The sequence below is a fragment of the Galeopterus variegatus genome, unplaced genomic scaffold (assembly GCF_000696425.1).
Source record: "Galeopterus variegatus unplaced genomic scaffold, G_variegatus-3.0.2 Scaffold11789, whole genome shotgun sequence".
NCBI lineage: Eukaryota > Metazoa > Chordata > Mammalia > Dermoptera > Cynocephalidae > Galeopterus > Galeopterus variegatus.
Genome location: NW_007737900.1, coordinates 3,621 through 24,624, shown reverse-complemented (window position 1 = coordinate 24,624; position 21,004 = coordinate 3,621). Strand labels below are relative to the sequence as shown.

At 38.8% G+C, this 21,004-nt stretch overlaps 1 protein-coding gene across 2 annotated transcripts in view; it reads right to left on the bottom strand.

The window, feature by feature from the left end:
• Nucleotides 1–16,943, bottom strand: part of LOC103610785 (double zinc ribbon and ankyrin repeat-containing protein 1-like) — a 33,853-nt gene extending 16,910 nt beyond the window's left edge. Inside the window, exons 1-3 of one of the 2 annotated variants that reach the window (XM_008594871.1) lie at nt 16,766–16,943; nt 15,774–15,938; nt 13,621–13,828 (exon numbers count right to left, since the gene is read on the bottom strand). In XM_008594871.1, coding sequence (XP_008593093.1) covers nt 13,621–13,828; nt 15,774–15,938; nt 16,766–16,885 — 493 coding nt within the window. In that variant the 5' untranslated portion in view covers nt 16,886–16,943. The remainder of the gene's footprint in view (nt 1–13,620; nt 13,829–15,773; nt 15,939–16,765) is intronic. The other variant, XM_008594872.1, reaches the window with a different exon arrangement.
• Between the last annotated feature and the right edge of the window lie 4,061 nt (nt 16,944–21,004).

Sequence of the window (21,004 nt, the reverse complement as noted above, 5' to 3'; positions counted from 1 at the left end):
GCCTTTACTTCCCTGCTCTGCCCTGTGGCCACAAACCCACATCACATTCCAACCTCATCTTTTTACCAGTGAGAACACTGAAGCTGAGAGCAATCAGTGGTTTTTTCCAAGGTCACCCAGCATGGTTTAGTGGAAAGAACATGATTTGGAGTTCAGACAAGCCTGCATTCAAATCCTATATCTATCATTTACTAGCTTATTAGTGAACTTGAGCCTGACGCTTAAATCTTGCTTAGCTTTACTTTCCTTATTTGTAAAATGGGACTAATACGTCCTACCTCATAGGTTATTATGACATTAAATAAGAGAACTTAAGTGTCTTGGTTTGGGTCCTCCTGAAAGCAGAGCCTGAGACAAAGATTTAGGACAGGTGTTTTCCTAGTAAGGTATCCTGGGAAGCACAAATGATGGAGTAGAAACAGCAGGACAGTGAAGGGAGGGAAGAAAGAATGTGCTAAAAACTGGTTAATACTATGGGCGGCTGGGGTGGACCCTACTGCATACCTATGAGGAATCATGAAGAACATACCTCAGAGTTGTCCATTAAAGAACACAGAAACCGGGGCATTTGCTGTCCAGCTCCCTCCCCTACATGGAGAGTAACATTAACTACTAGTAGTGTTAACTCCCTAGGACTTCTGAGTTGCACCTGCCATGGATAAGCAGCCCTCTGCTGTTCTGGAGAAAGTCAGAGGAAGCCAAGCCAAGAGAGAATATGTGGGACATTTGATGACATATGGCTAGCAATGATGCATGAACTGTCCACTGCACTGAAATCAGGTGGGCTGAGGAGATCTGGTGTTGGACATCACAAGGGTCCACTATGAGTAACTGGGATAACACTAAAGATCACACTGAGCCTAGCACAGTGTGTGGCACAAAGGAGTCATTCATTCCACAAACATTTATTGAGCATCTACTATGTGTCATGCACTTTCCTAGGGCTGGAATATAGGAGTGAACCGAGTAACATACATTCTAGTGGTCACAGGTAATATGTAAATAAATCTATATAAATGTAGCAGCATGTTGGGAAAATAGAATAATTTAATCAAGCTCCACTCGCCTCAGAGCCGGTTTGGGGTGGTTCAGAAAGCAATTGTGTGTGTAGGTGGAGTTGGTGCGCGTGCGTATCACCACAGCTTTGGCTGACGCCAACTGCCTCGGGTGGGACGCTGCTCTGTGCAGCCATGCTCCAACCTACGGCTTCCAAGGACCTGTTTGCCAGTTACCTAGCTCACAGACCTGCGTGTAAGGGGTCCGGGGACCCAGCCTGGCGTGTGAAGGGTTTGTGACCCAGTCTGTGAACGGGCTTGAGGGGTCTGTGAGCTCCAGACCCAGCCCTAGCTCGACAATTGGCGCTGTGAGCAGGATTCCGACATTAGCCCTAGTGCTAGAGAGTATGTTAAAAAGTTCTGCCTGATAATCTACAATACAATAGACATACAATTCCAAGATAAAATCTCAGTTCTCAAGAAGCATTGAGAGAGGACTTTGTGAGGGGGTCCTTTGGAAAGGGTCATTGTAGACTGTGAGTCCTCCTTTGAGAGGTGAGGTCTGCTCTCTTCCAGTTCAGGCTGAAGAGGGTATTGCCTGCTGCTATAGGAAACTGAAGACCTGTTTTTACTATCGATTGCTGCCAAACAAAACACCCTGGAACTTAGTGGTTTAAAACATCAACACTTTATCATTCACACTTCTGTGGGTCGAGAACGTGGTCAGTGCTCTGTAGGGATGGCTCATCTGCTCCACATGGTCTCAGGTGAGCCATCTCAGCTGGGGCTGGTGGACCTAAGATGATCATATCCATAAGGCTGAGGCACAAGCTGCTGGCATCTGACTGGGATGGCTGGGCCTCTCTCTTCTCATGGTTGCTGTCTGCACTCATTCTAATGCCTGGAGTCTTTGTGTTGGCTTTTGGCTGGGGTGCCTCTGTTCTCCTCCATGTGGCACCTCTCCTCATTTAGGAATCTATACTGAACTTCTTTACATAGTGTTGGCTTCCTAGAGAGTAAGTAGGAGCTTTCAGTCCTCTTAAGGCCGAGGCCTAGAACTGTCATGGTGTCTCTTAAACCATTTTCTATTGGTCAAAGTAAGTCACAAAGCCAGTCCAGATGAAACTGGTGATTTTAATTAAGAAATTAAAATTTTAGTTTTTATTTAGCTTGCTCTTTGTCTTGCCAATAAAATTCTGCTGACAAACTGTTTCTGTGAGACTACTGACATATGCATAACTAAAATAGATGAGTCAAGACCATAAGATTTTTCTTCTTGCTTTCCGTTTTTTAAGATAACATCTCTGATGCAAAAGTCACAAGCTGTTTGGCTAGGATGTTTTTCAGGACAGTCAAGAGTCAGCTTCATCCAGCACAAACCTGTCTGAACTGGATGTGCCCACAGACCTCCCTTCTGAGCCTGTATGAGTGTCCTCTGGGTGATCTTTTCACATCTGAGGGCCCAAAACGCCACCTCCAGTCATGCTAATGCTGCCATTTTTTGAACATGCGATGTATGAAGCAGCACGCAGACAGCTTGAGCTTGTGTAGATTGCTGGAGAACTTCCTCAAACCCTTTATCCAACCACTGTCCTATAGGACCCTCACTACTCCCAATTCATTCCCCATAAATGTTCCTAACTCCCTGCCATGGAGAAGGTGGATCTGAGACTCCTCCATTTCTTTGCTTGGCTGTCTTGCAAGTAAACATTTTTTTCTGCTGCAAAGATCGGTATCTCAGTGTTGGGCTTGCTGCACATCAGGTAATGAACTTTTATTTAGTTACACAGGCTCCAAAGGAAGAAAAACAGACTCTTCCTCTTGCCGACCAGAAGGATGTGAGGAATCATTCTAGCCATCTGCTGTAGAAGGGATGCCCACCCTCCCAATCTCACTGAGGCTTAATCCCCACTGTAAACTGTTGAGGGTGGGAAACCCTATTCTGGTAACTGAAAGGTGGGACCTGGAAGAGGTGATTAGATTGTAGGACCATGCTGTAATGAATGGATTAATAATGGTGGTCAAGGGTGTGGTTTGGAGGGCTTTAAAAGGAGAGTGAATGAGGTTACTCTCTCTGCTCTCTTTGTTCCACCTTTATCACAATGTGATACTCTGCCGCCATGGTCGCAACCATGAAGGCTCTCACCAGAAGTGTTCTCTGGGCTTTGGACTTACCAGCCTCAGAAACTGTAAGCAGTAAATTCCATTTTCTTTATAAATCACTCAGTTCCAAGTATTTTGTCATAAGCAACAGAAATGCTCTAAAACACCATCTCTATAGATAATCTATCATAGGACTAATACCACACTCATGCCCAGAAGTTGTCAACCAGACTGTGGACTGGGTTCTGACTCCAAGTAGGGAAATCCAGAGGGCAAGAGAGGAGATGGGAATGATCAGCTTCTGGCATGGCAGACTGGGGAGTTTAGTGAACCCAATACCCAGTGAAACTATATAAAACAACAACCACCACAACAACTACTTAAAGATACAGCTAACAACACAGGGCTCCCTCCCCTCCCAGCTCCCAGCTGGAGAGCTGAAGTATCTTCTCAGGAGTGACAGGACTTCAGTATTTCTCATCCTGCCTAACTGCTTGTTGCACACGCTAAGTTCGGGGCAAGTGTAATTCAGAGGTGGAGGATCCCATTTTCTTCCCAGCCACCTCTCATGGGATGGTGGTTCTACCTTGGGTCTGGTGCACTGAGAATGCTGGGTTCAGATAACCTATTCACGGCTCATTCAGCACAAGTACCATGTTGAGAGGCAAGTCAAGAAAACCAGAGGCTACAGCTACAACCCCCTCTGCTGGGTGCCCAGCTCCTAAGGTAAGGGCATCCCTCTGAGAGGAATAAGCCATTGTCTCCACCCCCTGATCCAGAGCACACGCTCAGAGAGTTTGCCCAGCGGAAGGGACAAGCCATGAAACTGCAGAGTTCAAATCTCTCCCTAAAGGAACTTACTTCACTTGCAACAAAGTGTGGGAAAGGTGAAGCCTAAGACTACTCTCAAAACGATGGAGGGTATGGTAAAAAGCAATTAAAAGAAGACTGGTAGATTCATTAGAAATATGGGCTAAATCATTAGCTGGTTAATTTATCAGGAGAACCAGGGAAATAAACAGCTAAGAGGTCAGAAAAACACTCAAACACGGACCTAAAAAGCTCTCCCTGTAAAGCATTCCACATTTAATTAGATCAGTCTGTGGAGCAATTTATACCACAGAGACAGCTGAAAACAATAGAGCAATCAGGCAGCAATAAGTGGAGCTTAATGGCTGGGTGTGGTCAGGGAAAGAGATAGTCAAGAAAGCCCTGCTAAAACCAGCCTCATCCCAGGGTGACAGGGTACATGCCAAGACTATATACACTTTTTTTTATGTCTTTCTTGTGACTGGTAAGGGGATCGCAACCCTTGGCTTGGTGTCGCCTGCACCGCGCTCAGCCAGTGAGTGCACCGGCCATCCTTATATAGGATCCGAACCCGCAGTGGGAGCAATGCTGCGCTCCCAAGCGCTGCACTCTCCCGAGTGCGCCACGGGGCCGGCCCAAGACTACATACACTTTTCTTTTTTTTTTTTTCAGTTTTGTCTCTTTTTTACTGACCGGTAACGGGATCGCAACCCTCAGTGTCGCGCCCGCACAGGGGACCGGCAATGGGATTGCAACCCTCAGTGTTGCGCCCGCACCACGCTCAGCCAGTGAGCAGGAACCGGTCTCCACATGGGATCCGAACCCTCCACGGGAGCGCCACCGCACTCTCAAGCGGCGCACTCTCCAGTGCGCCACCGGGCCGGCCCTACATACACTTTTCAAGAGCAACACCAGAAGCTTCACATCGTGGGGGTGAAGTAGAGTTCACTAAAATGACCCAGCTGGTCACTAAACAAAGAGACAAGCAAATAACAATAACAAACCTGGAGGGGAGGTCAGCACCCAGAGCTGATACAATATATTATCTAAAATGTCCACAGTTTCAAACAAAAATTTACCAGATATGCAAAGAAACAAGGAAACTCTGATCCAAACACAGGGGGAAAAAAGAGGCATCAGAAATTGCCTGTGACAGCAACCAGATGTTGGAGATTTAACAAAGACTTCAAGGTAGCTATTATAAATATGTCCAAGCAACTAAAGGCAATCATTTTTAAATAAAAATTATAGAAAGCCATTGTTTTGGACTAAGCTCCTGCAATAGGCCCCAAAAGACCAGACTAAAAATCAAAATGGAGTCACTCATGCTATAGTTCCAAGTAACCAATGCAAAACTAAGTTGTTACCTCACCTTCTGAGAAATCAGAAGAGATGACATTCATATTTCCCAAATAGGCCAGTTGCAGTCTGCATGACAATAAAGTTCCCTCTGATTTTAATCCTTACAATAAAAAGTATCATGAAGTAACCTAATGTTAATTCATCAGTTATTTATTTCTTGTTCTGTTTCCCTGTTCCTAACTTACAAGGAAAATAACTTTGAAATGACTAATTTTGTTCTTCATTTCTGCTTTCTTCAGTCTGTCTCAGTCTATAAAACCAACAACCTCTGCTTAGCTCATTGGAACACTCATTCTATTTTATGGAATAAAGTGTTGCCCAATTCTAGAATCACAAATAAAGCCAATTAAGATCTTTAGACTAAGTCTTGTAATTTTGTCTTTTGATACCATGCTTTAAAAAGTAAAAGAAGGTATGAAGACAATGCTTCATGAAATAGAGAATATAAACAAACAGAAATTACATAAAAGGAGAACCAAATAGAAATTGTGTAGCAGAAAGATACAACAACAAATACAAAATTCACTAGAGGAACTCAGCAGTAGATTTGAACTGGCATACAATATAATTAGCAAACTAAAAGATTGCTAGATATTCTGCAATGGAAAGAACAGAGAGAAAAAAGAATGAAGAAAATAGGCAAGCCTAATAGACCTGTGGGAAACTATCAAGCATACCAACATATGCATAATGAGAATCCCAAAAGGAGAGGAGGCAGACAGAGTTAGGGGCAGAAAACATATTTGAAAAGATAATGGGCAAACACCTTCCAAATTTGATTAAAGACATGAATTTACACATCTAAGAAGCACAACAAACTCCAAGTAGAATAAACTCAAAGAGATCCACAGTGAGACACATTATCAAATTGTTGAAAGACAAAGAGAGAATCTTGAAAGCAGTGAGAGAAGTGACTCATCACATACAAGGGATCCTCAATGTACCAGTAGCAGACCTCTCATGAGAAATAATGGAGGCCAGAAGACAGTGCGATAACATATTCAAAGTGCTCAAAGAAAAAACTGTCAACCAAGATTCCTATACCCAGAAAAATTATCTTTCAAAAATGAAGGCAAAATCAAGACATTCCAAGATAAACAAAAATAGAGAATTCATTGCTAGCAGACCCACCTTATAAGAAATATAAAATGAAATACTTCAGGCTGAAAGCAAATGACCCCAGACAGTAATGTGAATCCACACAAAAAACATAAAGAGTACTGATAAAGGTAAAGGTAATTATGTAATTATAAAAGACATTATAAACGCATATTTCCTTTTTTTTTTTGCTTGACAGAACCCAAGTAGTTCTTCCCTCTCAAGCCAGCTGTAAATGCATATTTCTTTTCTTCTCTTAATAGATTTTAAAAACAATTATATAAAACAGTATGTATACAATCGTTGGCCTATGACATAAAGAAATGTAACATATATTGACCAATAACAACCTAAAGGAGGTGGGTGAGAACAAAGCTTTATTGGACTAAGGAAATGACTCCAGATGGTAACCTGAATCCAAAGGAAAAAATAAGTGAGGGCCGGCCCGGTGGCGCACTGTGCTAGTGTGCCGCTTGGGAAGCGCGGCGGCGCTCCCACCGAGGGTTCGGGTCCCACATACAGACCGGTTCCCGCTCACTGGCTGAGCGAGGCGCGGGGGCAGCGCCGAGGGTTGCGGTCCCGTTGCCGGTCCCGGTCCGGTGCGGGGGCGACACTGAGGGTTGCGATCCATTGCCGGACACAGAAAAAGACAAAAAAAAAAAAAAGAAAAAATAAGTGAAATAGAAATGAGAAAAAAAAAAAAGGCTAAAGTAACAAAAGCCATAAATTTATAATAGTTCTTTCTTCTTTCATCATCTTTAAGAGATATAAGCTAATAAATTAATAGTTATAACAGTGCTTTGGAGATTTATAGCATATATATAAACATAATACTATATAAAACATACCACAAAAACTGGAAAGAGGGAATTGAGCTACAGGAGTAGCATTTCTATATCTCATTGGAATTAAGTTAGTATAGTCATGTGTTGCTTAACAAAGGGGATACATTCTCAGAAATGTATTGTTAAGCAATCTTATCATTGTGTGAACATCATAGAGTAAACTTCTAAAAACTTAGACGTTATAGACTACTACACACTTAGGTTATATGGTATAGCTATTATAATCTAATGGGACCACCATCGTATATGGGGTCCATTGTTGACTGAAATGTCATTATGCGGAGCATCACTGTATAAATCCAGAGCATATTCTGATAAGATGTATAAAGTAAGCCCTAGAGCAACTACTAAGGAAATAATTCAAAATATATTGAGAAAAAATCATCAAAGAAATTAAAATGTTATATTAGAAAATATGCAATGCAAAAGAAAACTGTAAAGGAGAAATAGAGGAACAAAAAAAGTCATTTAGAAACATTTAGAAAACAAAAAGTAAAATGAAAGGCATGAATCCAACTTTATCAATAATAACATTAAATATGAATGGATTAAACAATCCAATAAAAAAATAGAGATTGTCAAATGATAAAAATACAATCCAACTATATACTGTCTATAGAAGATACATTTTATATTCAAAGACACACAGATTGAAAGGTAAAAGATGGAAAAAGATATATAATGGAAACAGCAAGCATAAGAAAGCTTAAGTGGCTATATTAGTACCAGACAAAACAGAGTTTGAAACAAAAAAATTACTAGATAAAAATGAGACATTTTTAGTGATAAAAAGGGTTATCAGGAAGGTATAACAATTATAAATATATATGCATGCACCTAACAACAGAGCACCAAAACTGACAGAAATGATGGGAGAAATAGACCATTTAATAACAATAGTTGGATACTTTAATACCCCATTTTCAATAATATATAGGACAATTAGGTAGAAATCAAGAAGAAACAGAATACTCGAACAGCACTAAAAACCAATGAGACCTAACAGACATTTATAGAACACTTCACCCCAAAACAGCAGAACATATGTTCTTCTGAATTACACTCGGAACGTTCTCCAGGATAGACCATATTTAGACCATATTAAGTCTCAATTGATTTAAAAAGATATCATACTTAACATTTTCTTCTACCACAACAATATGAAGTTAGAAACAAATCACAGAAGGAAAACTGAAAAATTCACAAATAGGTGGAAATTAAATAGCACGCTCTTAAACAATCATTGGGTAAAAAAATAAATCACAAGGGAAACTGGAAGTACTTTGTTGAAAGAAAATGAATATACACAAAATTTATGGGATGTAGTGAAAGCAATACTCAGAGAAATGTATAGCTATAAATGCCCACATTAAGAAGACAGATCTAAAAAATAACACCCTAACCTTTGACCTTAAGAAACTAGAAAAAGAAAACTCAACCTAAAGCAAGAATAAAGAAGATTAGAGATAATGAAGATTAGAGTGGAACTTAATGAAATACAGAATAGAAAAATAGAAAACTGAAAAAAACCAAAAGTTGATTCTTGGAAAATATCAACAAAATTGACAAACATTTAGCTACAGTGACCAAGAAAAAGAGAGATATCTTAAATTACTGGAGAGTAGAATTGTGGTTACTAGAGGCAAAGAAAGGGAGGGGAAAGAGGAGATAGGAAGAAGTTGGTTAAAGGATATAGAATTACATCTAGATAGAAAGAATAAGTTCTAGTATTTGATAGTAGTGCTAGGTATCTATAATTAGCAATTATTGTATATTTTCAAGTGGATAGACGAGAGAAGTTCAAATGTTCTCATCACAAAGAAATAATAAATGTTTGCAGTGATGGATTTGCTAATTAGCCTTATTTGATCATCGTACAGTGTAAACATGCATTAAAATATTACTCTGTACCCCACAAATACGTACAATTATTACGTTAATTAAAAAATAAAAAAGTAAATACGTATATAAAATAGCAACCAAAATCTCAAAAGAAAAAAAAAGAAATGAAAAGGGAAAATTACTACCAACTAAAACAAAAAGGATTATGAAGGAAATTATAAATAATTGTATGCTATTTTATTTTATACTAAAATAAAAAGGATTATGAAGGAATATTATAATTGTATGCTAACAAATAAATCAAATCAAATGGATAAATATCTAAAAATACACAAACTATCAAAACTGATTCAACAAGAAATAGAAAATTTGTATAAGAAATAGATTGGTTACCAAAATTATCCATTAGAAAAAGCTCAGGCCCAGATGGTTTCACAGATGAATTTTACTATACATTGAAAGAAGAGTTAATACCAATTCTTCATAAACACTTCCAAAAAAAGAAGAGGAGAGGAGAGTTCCTAACTCATTCTGTAAGGTCAGTATTAGCCTGATACCAAAATCAGACAAAGACATCGCAAGGAAAGGAAACTGCAGACAAATATTTCTTATAAACACAAAAATCTTCAATAAAATACTAGCAAACTGTTTTAGTGTATTTGAGACTGGGTAATTTATAAAAAACAAATTATTTCTCACAGTTCTGAAGGCTGGAAGTCCAAGATCAAGGTGCCAGCATTTCAGTGTCTGATGACGGTCTGATCTCTCTGCTTCCACAGTGGTGCTTTGCTGCTGTGTCCTCCAGAGTAGAAAAACTCTGTCCTCACATGGTGGAGGGGTGGACTGGCAAAAAAGGGCCTAATCTAGTTCCCTCCAGCCCTTTTGTAAGGGACTAATCCATTTATGAGGGCTCCGCCCTCATGACTTAATCACCCTCCAAAAGGCCCCACCTCTTAATACCACCACAAGGGGTTTAAACTTCAAAACGAATTTTAAAGGGGACATATTCAAACCACACCAAAAACTAAATACAGATATCCCCTTTATCCACAGCTTCACTTTCTGTGGCTTTAGTTACCTGGCTGTCAACCATGGCCCAAATATATTAAATGGAAAATTCCAGAAATAAATATTTCATAAGTTTTCAATTGTGTGCTTTTCTGAGTAATGTGATGAAACCTTTCGCCATCCAGCTCCATCCCATTTGGGATATGAATCATCCCTTTGTCCTGTGTGTCCATGCTGTATCTGCTACCCACACAGTAATCACTTAGTAGCTATCTTGGTTATTAGATTGACTGTCACAGTATTGTAGTTCTTGTGTTCAAGTAACCCTTATTTTACTTAATTGCTATGTTTTATTATTAGTTATTGTTGTTAATATCTTACTGTGCCCAATTTATAAATTGAACTTTATCACAGGTAACGGATGTATACAGAAAAAGAATATATATAGGACACGGTACTATTAGGTTTCAGGCATCCAGTGGGGGTCTTGGAACATAAACCCCTTGGATAAGGGGGGACTACTATACAAAAACTATGAAAAAAATTACACACCACAATAAAGCGGGATTTATCTTAGGAATGAAAGGTTGGTTTAACATCTGAAAATCAATTAATGTAAAACACCATATCAATGGAATAAAAAAACAATAACCACATGATCATCTAAATAGATGCAGAGAAAGCATTTGACAATATCTAATACCCCTTCATGGTAAAAGCACACCACAAATTAGGGACAGGAAGTGAAATCCTCAATCTGACAAAGGGCATCTATGAAAAACCCACAACTAACATCATATTTAATGGTTAAAAACTGTATGCTTTCACCTAAAATCAAGAACAAGACAAAGATTCCTGCTCTCACCACTTCTATTCAACATTATACTGGAGGTTCTAACCAGGCCAATTAGGTAAGAAAACGAAATAAAACGCATTGAGATTGGAAAGTAAGAAAACAGTATCTATCTGCAGATGGCATGATGTTGTACATAGAAAATCCTAGGGGCCGGCCCGTGGCTCACTCGGGAGAGTGCGGTGCTGATAACACCAAGGCCACGGGTTTGGATCCCATATAGGGATGGCCAGTTCGCTCACTGGCTGAGCGTGGTGCTGACAACACCAAGTCAAGGGTTAAGATCCCCTTACTGGTCATCTTTTTTTAAAAAAAAAAAAGAAGAAGAAGAAGAAAATCCTAGGAAATCCACTAAAAAACTATTAGAACTAATAAAAGTTCAGCAAGGTTGTAGATACAAACAAGATCAATATACAAAAATCGGTGGTATTTCTATTCACTTGCACAACAAACAATCCAAAAACGAAATTAAGAAAATTCCATTTACAATAGCATCAAAATCAATGAAATTCTTAGGAATAATGTTAACAAAAGAGGTACAAAACTTTTACTCTGAAACCTACAAAACACAACTGAAGAACATCTTAAAGGGAAAGACACCCCACGTTCATGAATCAGAAGACATAATACTGTAGAAATGGCAATACTCCCCAAACTAATCTACAGATTCAGTATAATCCCTGTCAGAATCTCTGCTGGCTTCTTTGTAGAAACTGGCAGGCTGATTCTAAAATTCGTACAGAAACTCAAGGACCCAGAACAGCCAAAACAATCTTAAACAAGAAAGAGCAAAGTTGGAGAACTCACACTTCCTGATTTCAAAACTTACTATGGAGCAACAGTAATCAACAGTGTGGTTCTGATATAAGGACAGACATATATATCAATGCAAAAGAAATGAAGCCCAGAAATAAAACCATGTTATCTATGGTCAACTGATTTTTCACTAGGGTGCCAAGACCATTCAATGGGGGAAAATCATCTCTTCAACAAATAGTGTTGGAGCAACTGCAAAAGAATGAATTTGGGTCCTTACTTTACACTATAACAAAAACTAACTAAAAATGAATCAAAGACCTAAATGTAAGAGCTAAAACTATAAAAAGAAAAGATGGGGGTAAATATTTGTGACCTGGATTTGGTAATGGATTCTTAGATAAAACACTAAAAATTGGAGGAACAAAAAAAAAAAAAAAAATTGGACTTAATCAAAATTTAAAAATTTTTTGCTTCATAGGACATATCAAGAAACTTAAAAGACAATTCACAGAATACTAGAAAATATTTGCAAATCATATATCTGATAAGAGTCTAGCGTCCAGAATATATAAAGCACCCTTACATCTCAATAACAAAAATACAACCAGCCAAATTAAAAAATGGGCAGAGCATCTGAATAGACATTTCTCCAAAGAAAATATACAAATGGCCAATAAGTACATAAAAAGATGCTCAACGTCATTAGTCATCAGGGAAATGCTAACCAAAATTATTAACAAGATACATCTATACACCCACTAGGATGGCTATAATGAAAAAATCATATAATAACAAGTGTTGGCAAAGTGTGGAGAAACAGAACCCTCACAGGCTGTTGGTCAGAGGGTAAAATAGTGTAGCCACACTGGAAAACAGCCTGGTAGCTAATCACAAAGTTAAACAGATGTTACCATGTGACCCTGCAATTGCACTTCTATGTATAAACCCAAGAGAGCTAGCTCAGTGTGGTGTTATAACACCAAGGTCAAGGGTTCAGATTCCCATAACTGTCAGCTACAAAAAAAAAAAAAAGAAAGAAAACATACATTCACAGAAAAACAAATGTTCACAGCAGCAATATTCATAATAGCCAAAAAGTGTACACAATTCAAATGTCCATCAACTGATGAATGGATAAACAAAACGTCATATAACCATACGACATAATATTATTCAGCCGTAAAAAAAAAGAATGAAGTACTGAAACATGCTACGACACAAATGAACCTTGAATACATTTTACTAAGTGAAAGACGCCAGTCACAAAAGACCATATACACATATCATATGCTTCCATTCATATGAAATGCCCAGAACAGGCAAATCCATAAGGTGAGATGGTTGATTAGTGGTTAACAGGCACTTGGGAGAGGGGATGTGAGGAGTGATTGCAAAGAGTATGGGGTTTACTTCTGGGGTGATAAAAATGTTCTGAAAATAGACAAGGGTAATGGCTGTATAACATTGTTAATGTACTAAATGTCACTGATTTGTATGCTTTAAAATGGTTGATAGGCTGGCCAGTTGCTCAGTTGGTTAGAGTATGGTGCTGATAACACCAAGGTCCAGGGTAACATTCCTGCACTGGACAGCCTCAAAAAAAAAAAAAGATAAAATGGTTAAAATATGTGACTTTAACCACAATAAAAAAATAGAGACAATGGCAGGTGGCAAGGATGATGCAGACTCACAATATGTCTACCATAACAGAAGAAATCCACATGTGCTGATTGACAAACTCGACAATAGGGCTATGAGTTAAAATATCAGAATACTAAAAGTTTAAGGAAGAGCTATTATTCATAAAAATAAAATTATTTGAGAAAAGACAAGGAACTACTTCTTATACATAAGAATAAATCTAAAAGGAAGAAAAAGAGAAATGTTCTTTCAGAGAAAGAGTGAGTTTCCTCCCGACCAGAAGAAAGTGTGTCCTCCTCCTCACCTCTTCCTGGGCTGATGGCTGTGAGGAGAGGTTTGTGGTCACTCATTTTCTCCTGCCTCTGCTCTTGAGAAGCCATTTCCAGTTTCTTTTTTGCTAGCAGCTTGCCGGATGGGAAGAACAGGCCAGCAGTCTGTGTGCCTATGTGCTTCTTAGTCTCAGCATCAGATTTGGGCAAAGAAGCACTTAAGGACTGCCAGGCAGATCGGCACTACGAGCAAGGTGAAAACATGAAAAGTTAGCATATAGTTTACTTAACCCTCCATTTTACTCATAGAAAACGATTCTACTCAGAATGAAAAGTATCTCCAAAAAACTGTACTTGGAGCTAAAAGAGGGTTTCTAGCCCTTGCTTCTGTCTTTCCCAGCAACTCCCAGCCTGATCCATAAAGTCAGCCACATCTCCCTGGCCATTTACTGTCTCAAATTCAACAGATATTTCCTGTTCTGCCCAAAGTCTGGAAGATATCTATCCCCTCAGCTCTGCAATCACATAGATTTCACTACCAATCTATACTCAACTACTGGGTACCAAAATTTTCTCTGACACACTCTCCTGCATGTAGACATGGGGACCTGAGAAGACTACCATGTACGGTTGTGTAGGTTGTGTACTGCAAAATGTCACTGCATCTAAGGCGGCACCATTCACATGGTGGACATTGTATATTTGCATGTTTATTAGGATAATTTTTCTGGTAGAGGGAAGAAAATATCTAACAAAATTAGTATATTATAATCAATTTCCAACAGATGGCAGTCAAGTATCCTGAGAAAAGAATAGCTTTGTTTCATTGTACAAAGATATCATATGGGCTAGTGGCAGTCCCAGGATCTATAAATCTTTTAATCTGGGCTAAGAAGGCCATGAGCTCCCTAAAACTGTAGGCAAACTGCTGAGGACGTGTGCCTTCTCTCTAATAATTATCAATTTATAATGAAGAGATAAGAAGAAACCTGGAAAGTCTTTATCTAGCTTAGGAAAATTCATAAAAAGCTAACATGAAGCTGTTAGAGCTTAAATGCTTCTGAAAATAACTGTGAGATTTTCCTCAAACTATGCCCAGATGTTATAAGTGACCAAAGCAATCTCATATACCTGATATAAGTTTTCTAAAATATAAAAGAGACCAGCCCAAATGTCCATCATCAGATGAGTGGATAAGGAAACTGTGGTATATCTACACAATGGAATACTACTCTGCTATAAAAAAGAATGAATACTACCATTTGCAATAACATGGATGGACTTAGAGAAAATTATATTAAGTGAAACAAGACAGGCACAGAAAGAAAAATACCACATGTTCTCACTTATTTGTGGGAGCTAAAAATAAATAAATAAATAAATAAACATAGGGCTGGCCCGGTGGCGCACTGGAGAGTGCGCCGCTTGGGAGCGTGGCAGCACTCCCGCCAAGGGTTCGGATCCCATGTGGAGACCGGTTCCTGCTCACTGGCTGAGCGCGGTGCGGGCGCAACCGGGCGTGACACCGAGGGTTGTGATCCCGTTGCCAGTCCCCGGTACGGGCGCGACACCGAGGGTTGCGATCCCGTTACCGGTCAGTAAAAAAGACAAAAAGGAAAAAAGAATAAATAAATAAAAATAAATAAATAAATAAACATACAAACAAATAAAGGGTACTGGGGGGAAGAAGACACATCAATCACAACAATTTCTTGAACTTGTTAAGAGAAGTGAACAGATATGATGTAGTTGGGGGTGGAGGCGGGGGAAAGAGGAACAGGTCAAGGGACACGAAAATCAACTACAATGTATATTGAGATGTTAAAATAAAAAAAATAAAAGAGTAGTAGGAAAAGTTCAAGGAATGCCACATAAAAAATTCAAGACAATAGAAGTACATTCTATCTTGTGTGTTTTAAATTCACTTCTCCCCAGTGGCACTGTGTCCATTGCCTTGCAAATGCAATTAGACCTCAATCTACTATAGAAAAATGCATATTTAGATCTTTGATTTCTGAATAAATCATTCAAGTGCTTAACACGTAAACTGAATTTCTCTGAAAGTCCATGTGAAAGGTCTAAATGTTTTGGCTCTCTTTCCCTACGTTTTACTCATAGGGTAGAGTACACAAATTCAGAGGTACATCCTCTTCCCAGAAACCAATTCTTACTAGAGTGGAGGCCTCACCTCAGAAAAAGGGCGAGGATTCCCAGCAACAGCAGCCAGGGTGCTGTCCAAGCTAAGTCTTGCCAAGGACTTCACGTAAATACCACAGGAGCCACAGAATCGGGCAGATGGGTGATTGCTGGCCCCACATTTAGGGCAAACAGAGTAGCCAGCAGTAGTGCCAAGCTGGAGGATAGAAAATATTTTTATGAATATTAGAGTTATAATTTTCCCATATAAATTATCCTCATATCGTACAATATCTAGTCATCAAAACAACATATGCCCATACCCTCTGACTCAGCAATTCTACCTCCCAGAATTTATCCTATAGGTGGACAAGTACATAAAGAAGTAATTTCCAGGCCATTCCCTGCAGCACTGTGGTTTTAGTGGAAATAACTGGAAACGACCTAAGTGTCGAGCAGAAGGGGATACCATAAATATATCATAGTACATACATACAGACAACAGAATATTATGAAGCCACTGAAAAGAATGAGGAGGTTACTAACAAGTTATATTGCTAGGGGAAAAGAACAGGATAAAGGTTTACAGTAAGCACCAGTTTACTTATAAAGGCATTGAACAGCTGAAAGAACATCTCAGAAATGGGCAACGGTGATTGCTTCTGGGTAGGACTGTGGGACTGAGAAGGGAGACCATCCTGCACTCTAAACCTTTTTTATTATTCACATTCAATAGTGACTTAGAGAAATAAATACATGAATGATTTTGAATGTTTTATTAAAAAGGTAGGCAAACACATCCATAAAAGAAGAAATGCCAATAGTTAATAAATGAGTGAAAAGATTTAACCGTAAAGAAATGTAAATCAAAACAGCAATGAGAGATGGTTCTCAATGTAAGAGAATGGATTATCTCTATCTCCAGATTCTTGGGTAAACAGAAATCAGAAGAAGTAATTTCTGCAAGGCCATGGAAGAGCTTGGCTCTCTCTAGGCTAGTGGTGAGATGCTCAGGACAGAGAAGTTCAGTTTTAAAATACCCACCATGGCTCCACACCAGCCGCAGAAGGACATCCCCCAGAGATTCTGGCGACCACATTTAGAGCAGGAAATGTTCTCCCCTTTCTGAATGGGCAGGGGATGGGCTTTATCTCCACCATGCATTGACTGGTAAACAAAACACCATTTACAGGCAGGATCAATACTATATTCTCCAATCCCCCTCCCAATCCAAAAGAGATTTTTTAAAAAGCCCCCAAACAATGCAATCCCTGGAAATACAGTATTTCTTGCCCCTCAAAATAATACTATGATGGGCTTTACCAATTCATAAATTAGTACAAAGAGCACAGATTCCTTCACAGAGATCACAGAAGTCGATGAAACTGGTGCCTCAAACATCTTGATGTTCCTCATTATCTTTTTAAAAATTAATTATTATCATTTTTTACATTCTAAGATGTTGTGGAGCAGTTGTGGGGGAGGGGGTGAGCAGATGGGAAGGAAATAGAATGGGAGGAGGAAGGAAGGGGTCATGGTCGAGGCCTGTGGCACCCCCTCATTCCTGCAGGGGAGACCAGGGGGCTTCCAGCGGTGGCTTAGTCATTGCCTCATTATCTTTAATATCGACAGTAGCAAGCCCACTGATTTAATAAAACAATATTAATAAATAAAGGATGTAAACAGAGCTGAGCTACCTAAGGTGTCATGATTGAGGTTTATCTTCTATCCTTTGGAATTCTGATTTCCGTATAGAAATGTGAATTTATGTTCTACTCCTGACACATTAAAATAATTATTTTATTTTAGGTAGGGAGATGAAATCGTTTCATCAGAATTCTGGAGACTTTGTTAGGAAGCCCTAGATTAGAATCTTTGCTCAATCCCATCAGTCCACACCATGGACCTGAGAAGTGGGTGTCATCATCATCCCCATTTTACAGACGGGAAACTGGGGCACAGAGAGGGTAAGACTCAAGATTTGAACCCAGGTTTTCTGTCTCCAAAGCCTGACTTTTCTCCATGACTCCACACGGCCCTTTCACTACCACAGCTTCTTCAGAGGTCTGCAAGTATGTATGAACCCGCATCACAGGGGCAAGCTGCCTTCCCTGCCCATCTGGCTTTCCACTAGATCCTGATTTCTTTAGGGAAAGGACTGTAGTTTCACATTTTTTCTCCACTAGCAAAGAACCTGGTACCTTGGCACATGGGAGTTATTCAAATAGTTACTGAATCAATGACTAACCGATTCAATTGATAATCGAATACATGTACTGCCACATATTCCACATATAATACTAAGACTGTGCAAACTAGGGAAAATGTTTTCTAAAGACAATTTTCCCTCAAGGAAAATTTGGCTGTAAATCTTGCCTACCTGGGTTTCTAAATAAAAGCCTTCAGACCTTTCATTGACATACATGTACTGTTTAAGTGGATTTTTAATATAACATTGTTTTAAAGAAAGGAAGTTATCTTACCCCACCATATTCATGCTGCTAAACAAAGAAAAGACATAAGGCTATCAGAATGAACATGCGTTGTTATTTATGCAGCACTTTGATGATAAATACTCTCATTGTGATATTTAAACTCTGATACACCATTCAGATAGAAATGCAATTTTTAAAACAAATCCAATTTTGGGATTGTTCCTGAAACAATATTGTTGGTAGATAAGATGCAGAAAGTTACCTCACTGACAGTTAATAAAATCAATTTAAATTATTTTACTATTTATATAGGAATTACAGAATGCCTAACGAAGGATGTCTGAGAAAATAAATCTCTTTCCTGGCAATTTACGTAAATCTACCAGCAAGATAATTCAAAGAATTATCAAGGAATTTCAAAGAAATTCCACTGTTTTCTATTTTTATGCTTTCCCAATCTCACTATTACTCTATCTGGTGCCTTGTTAAATTATAGAGTGTAATTTCATCATGGGGGAGTGATATAAAGTCCAAAACCATATTACCAGACAGACAAATAACTATCAACAAAAGACTACCCTAAAATTATGTCAGATTTGGTTTGAGAATATACGTTTTCTGACTAAATTTGCCAGCTCATTAGTATGTTTTTAGTCTTAGTTCTGAAAAAGAAACACACATGTAACAGAAATATCTTTTAAAAAAACCACAGATTTCTCCTTCTGGTAATGATGGAGTGAGACCATATCAAATGACTCCCACACAAAAAAAATCTGCTCATAATACATGAAGGGACTGGTGAATGAACAGAAGCAGGTAGTCTTTTAGCAAGTACACACAAGGAGGAGGGAGTTGTACAAAGCTAGTTCCGATCTGCATGGCTTTTAGACTGGGACTAATAAAAGCCCACATAGTGCATGTGAAGTGGTGGGCATTAGGCAGTACAGTTGACCCCTGAACAACACGGAGTTAGGGGAGCTGACCACCTGCACAGTTGAAAATCCATGTATAACTTTTGACTCTTCCCCAAAACTTAACTACTAATAGCCTACTGTTGACTGGAAGCCTTACTGATAACATAGTCAATTAACACATATTTTGTATGTCATATGTATTACATATGAGGGTACTTCAAAAAGTTCATGGAAAAATAGAATTAAAAGATAATATGGGGCTGGCCCGGTGGCGCACTCAGTAGAGTGCGGCTCTTGGGAGTGCGGCAGCGCTCCCGCCGAGGGTTTGGATCCCATATAGAGACCGGTCCGCTCACTGGTTGAGCGTGGTGTGGGCGCGACACCGAGGGTTGTGATCCCGTTGCCGGGCGCGGTACGGGCGCGACACCAAGGGTTGTGATCCCGTTACCGGTCACGAAGAAAGACAAAAAGGAAAAAAAAAAGATAATATGAATCTTTCCATTAACTTTTTGAAGAACTCCCATACTATATTCTTACAATAAAGCTAGAGAAAATGTTATTAAGAAAATCATAAGACAAAATTTATAGTATTTATTGAAAAATATCTATGTATAAGTGGACCCACACAGTTCAAACCTGTGTTGTTCGAGGGTCAACTGTATTTCTGGTTAGAAGAACCAGAAAACTGAAGGTGGGGAATATTTGACTGCTGAAGAGGTGGGGAGCTCCCAGAAAGAAAAGAGACAGAGACGGTGTACTCACATCTCTTACTGACCCCTGAACAACATATGTACAGAACAAACGCAAAGCCGCTCAGCTAAAGACAAAATATCTGAATGGAGACAAGACTTTCTATTCCAACTCCCCCCCTGATTTTTTTCTTGGCTTTTAGTATACTTAGGAATTTTAGATTGTATCTGAGCGCTATGAATGTTAGGCTGCAGTGCCTCTGGATTGCTACTATTCTCCAATAAGTGCTGGGTTTTTTTTGTTGTTGTTGTTTGTTTTATCAGGCGATAATATACATCCCTGATTTGGGGAATGCACTGCCTGGAAGGAACTAGAACTTACACCTCTCAAAAAAAAAAAAACAAAAAAAACCCAAAAACTGAATCAGACCACAAGATGAACCAGATGTTGGAACTAGCAAACCAGAATTTTAAAACATATATTCTGTTCACAATTCATAAAAAGACAGGAAATCTCAGTAGAAAAATAAAAACAATAAAAAGAAAAACAAAAATTCTGGAAACAGAAGAAGATAGTATTTGAAATAAAACATTTACCAGATGGACTACTTAATAGCTAAAAGGCGATGGTAAAGTAAAGAAAGTGAACTTGAAGATAAATCAACAGAAATTATACAAATGTGAAGAGAGAAAAAAGACTTAAACAATGAACAGAACCTCAGGGACCTATTAGATAATATCAAATAACTCAACAGATGTATCCATGGACTCACAGAAGGAGAGTAGAAAGTGAGTGGGATAGAAAAATACTTAAAGAAAGCATAGCTAAATTACTCCCAAATTTGATGAAAGACAGAAATTTACAGTTACAAGACTCTCAATGAGCAACAACAATAGTAACTGCAGAAGAACTCACACTGAGGCACATTACAATAAAACTGTTAAAAACAAAAGATGAAGAGCAAATCTTAAAAGTAGCAAGAGAAAAATGACACATCACTTATACAGAAATGTCAATCTGATTTATATCTGACCTCTAAGCAGAAACCATGAAGGACAAAAGAGAATAGAACCTCTCTAAAAATTTTTTTTTATTTTGTCAATATACAATGTAGTTATGTCCCATCACCGAAACCTCCCTCCCTCCTCCCTCTCCCCCCTCCCACCCAAGTGTGCCCCCTCCATTTGCTTGTTGTAAGAACTTAAAAAAAAAAATAATTGTGGTTGTTATATCTTCCTCTCCCC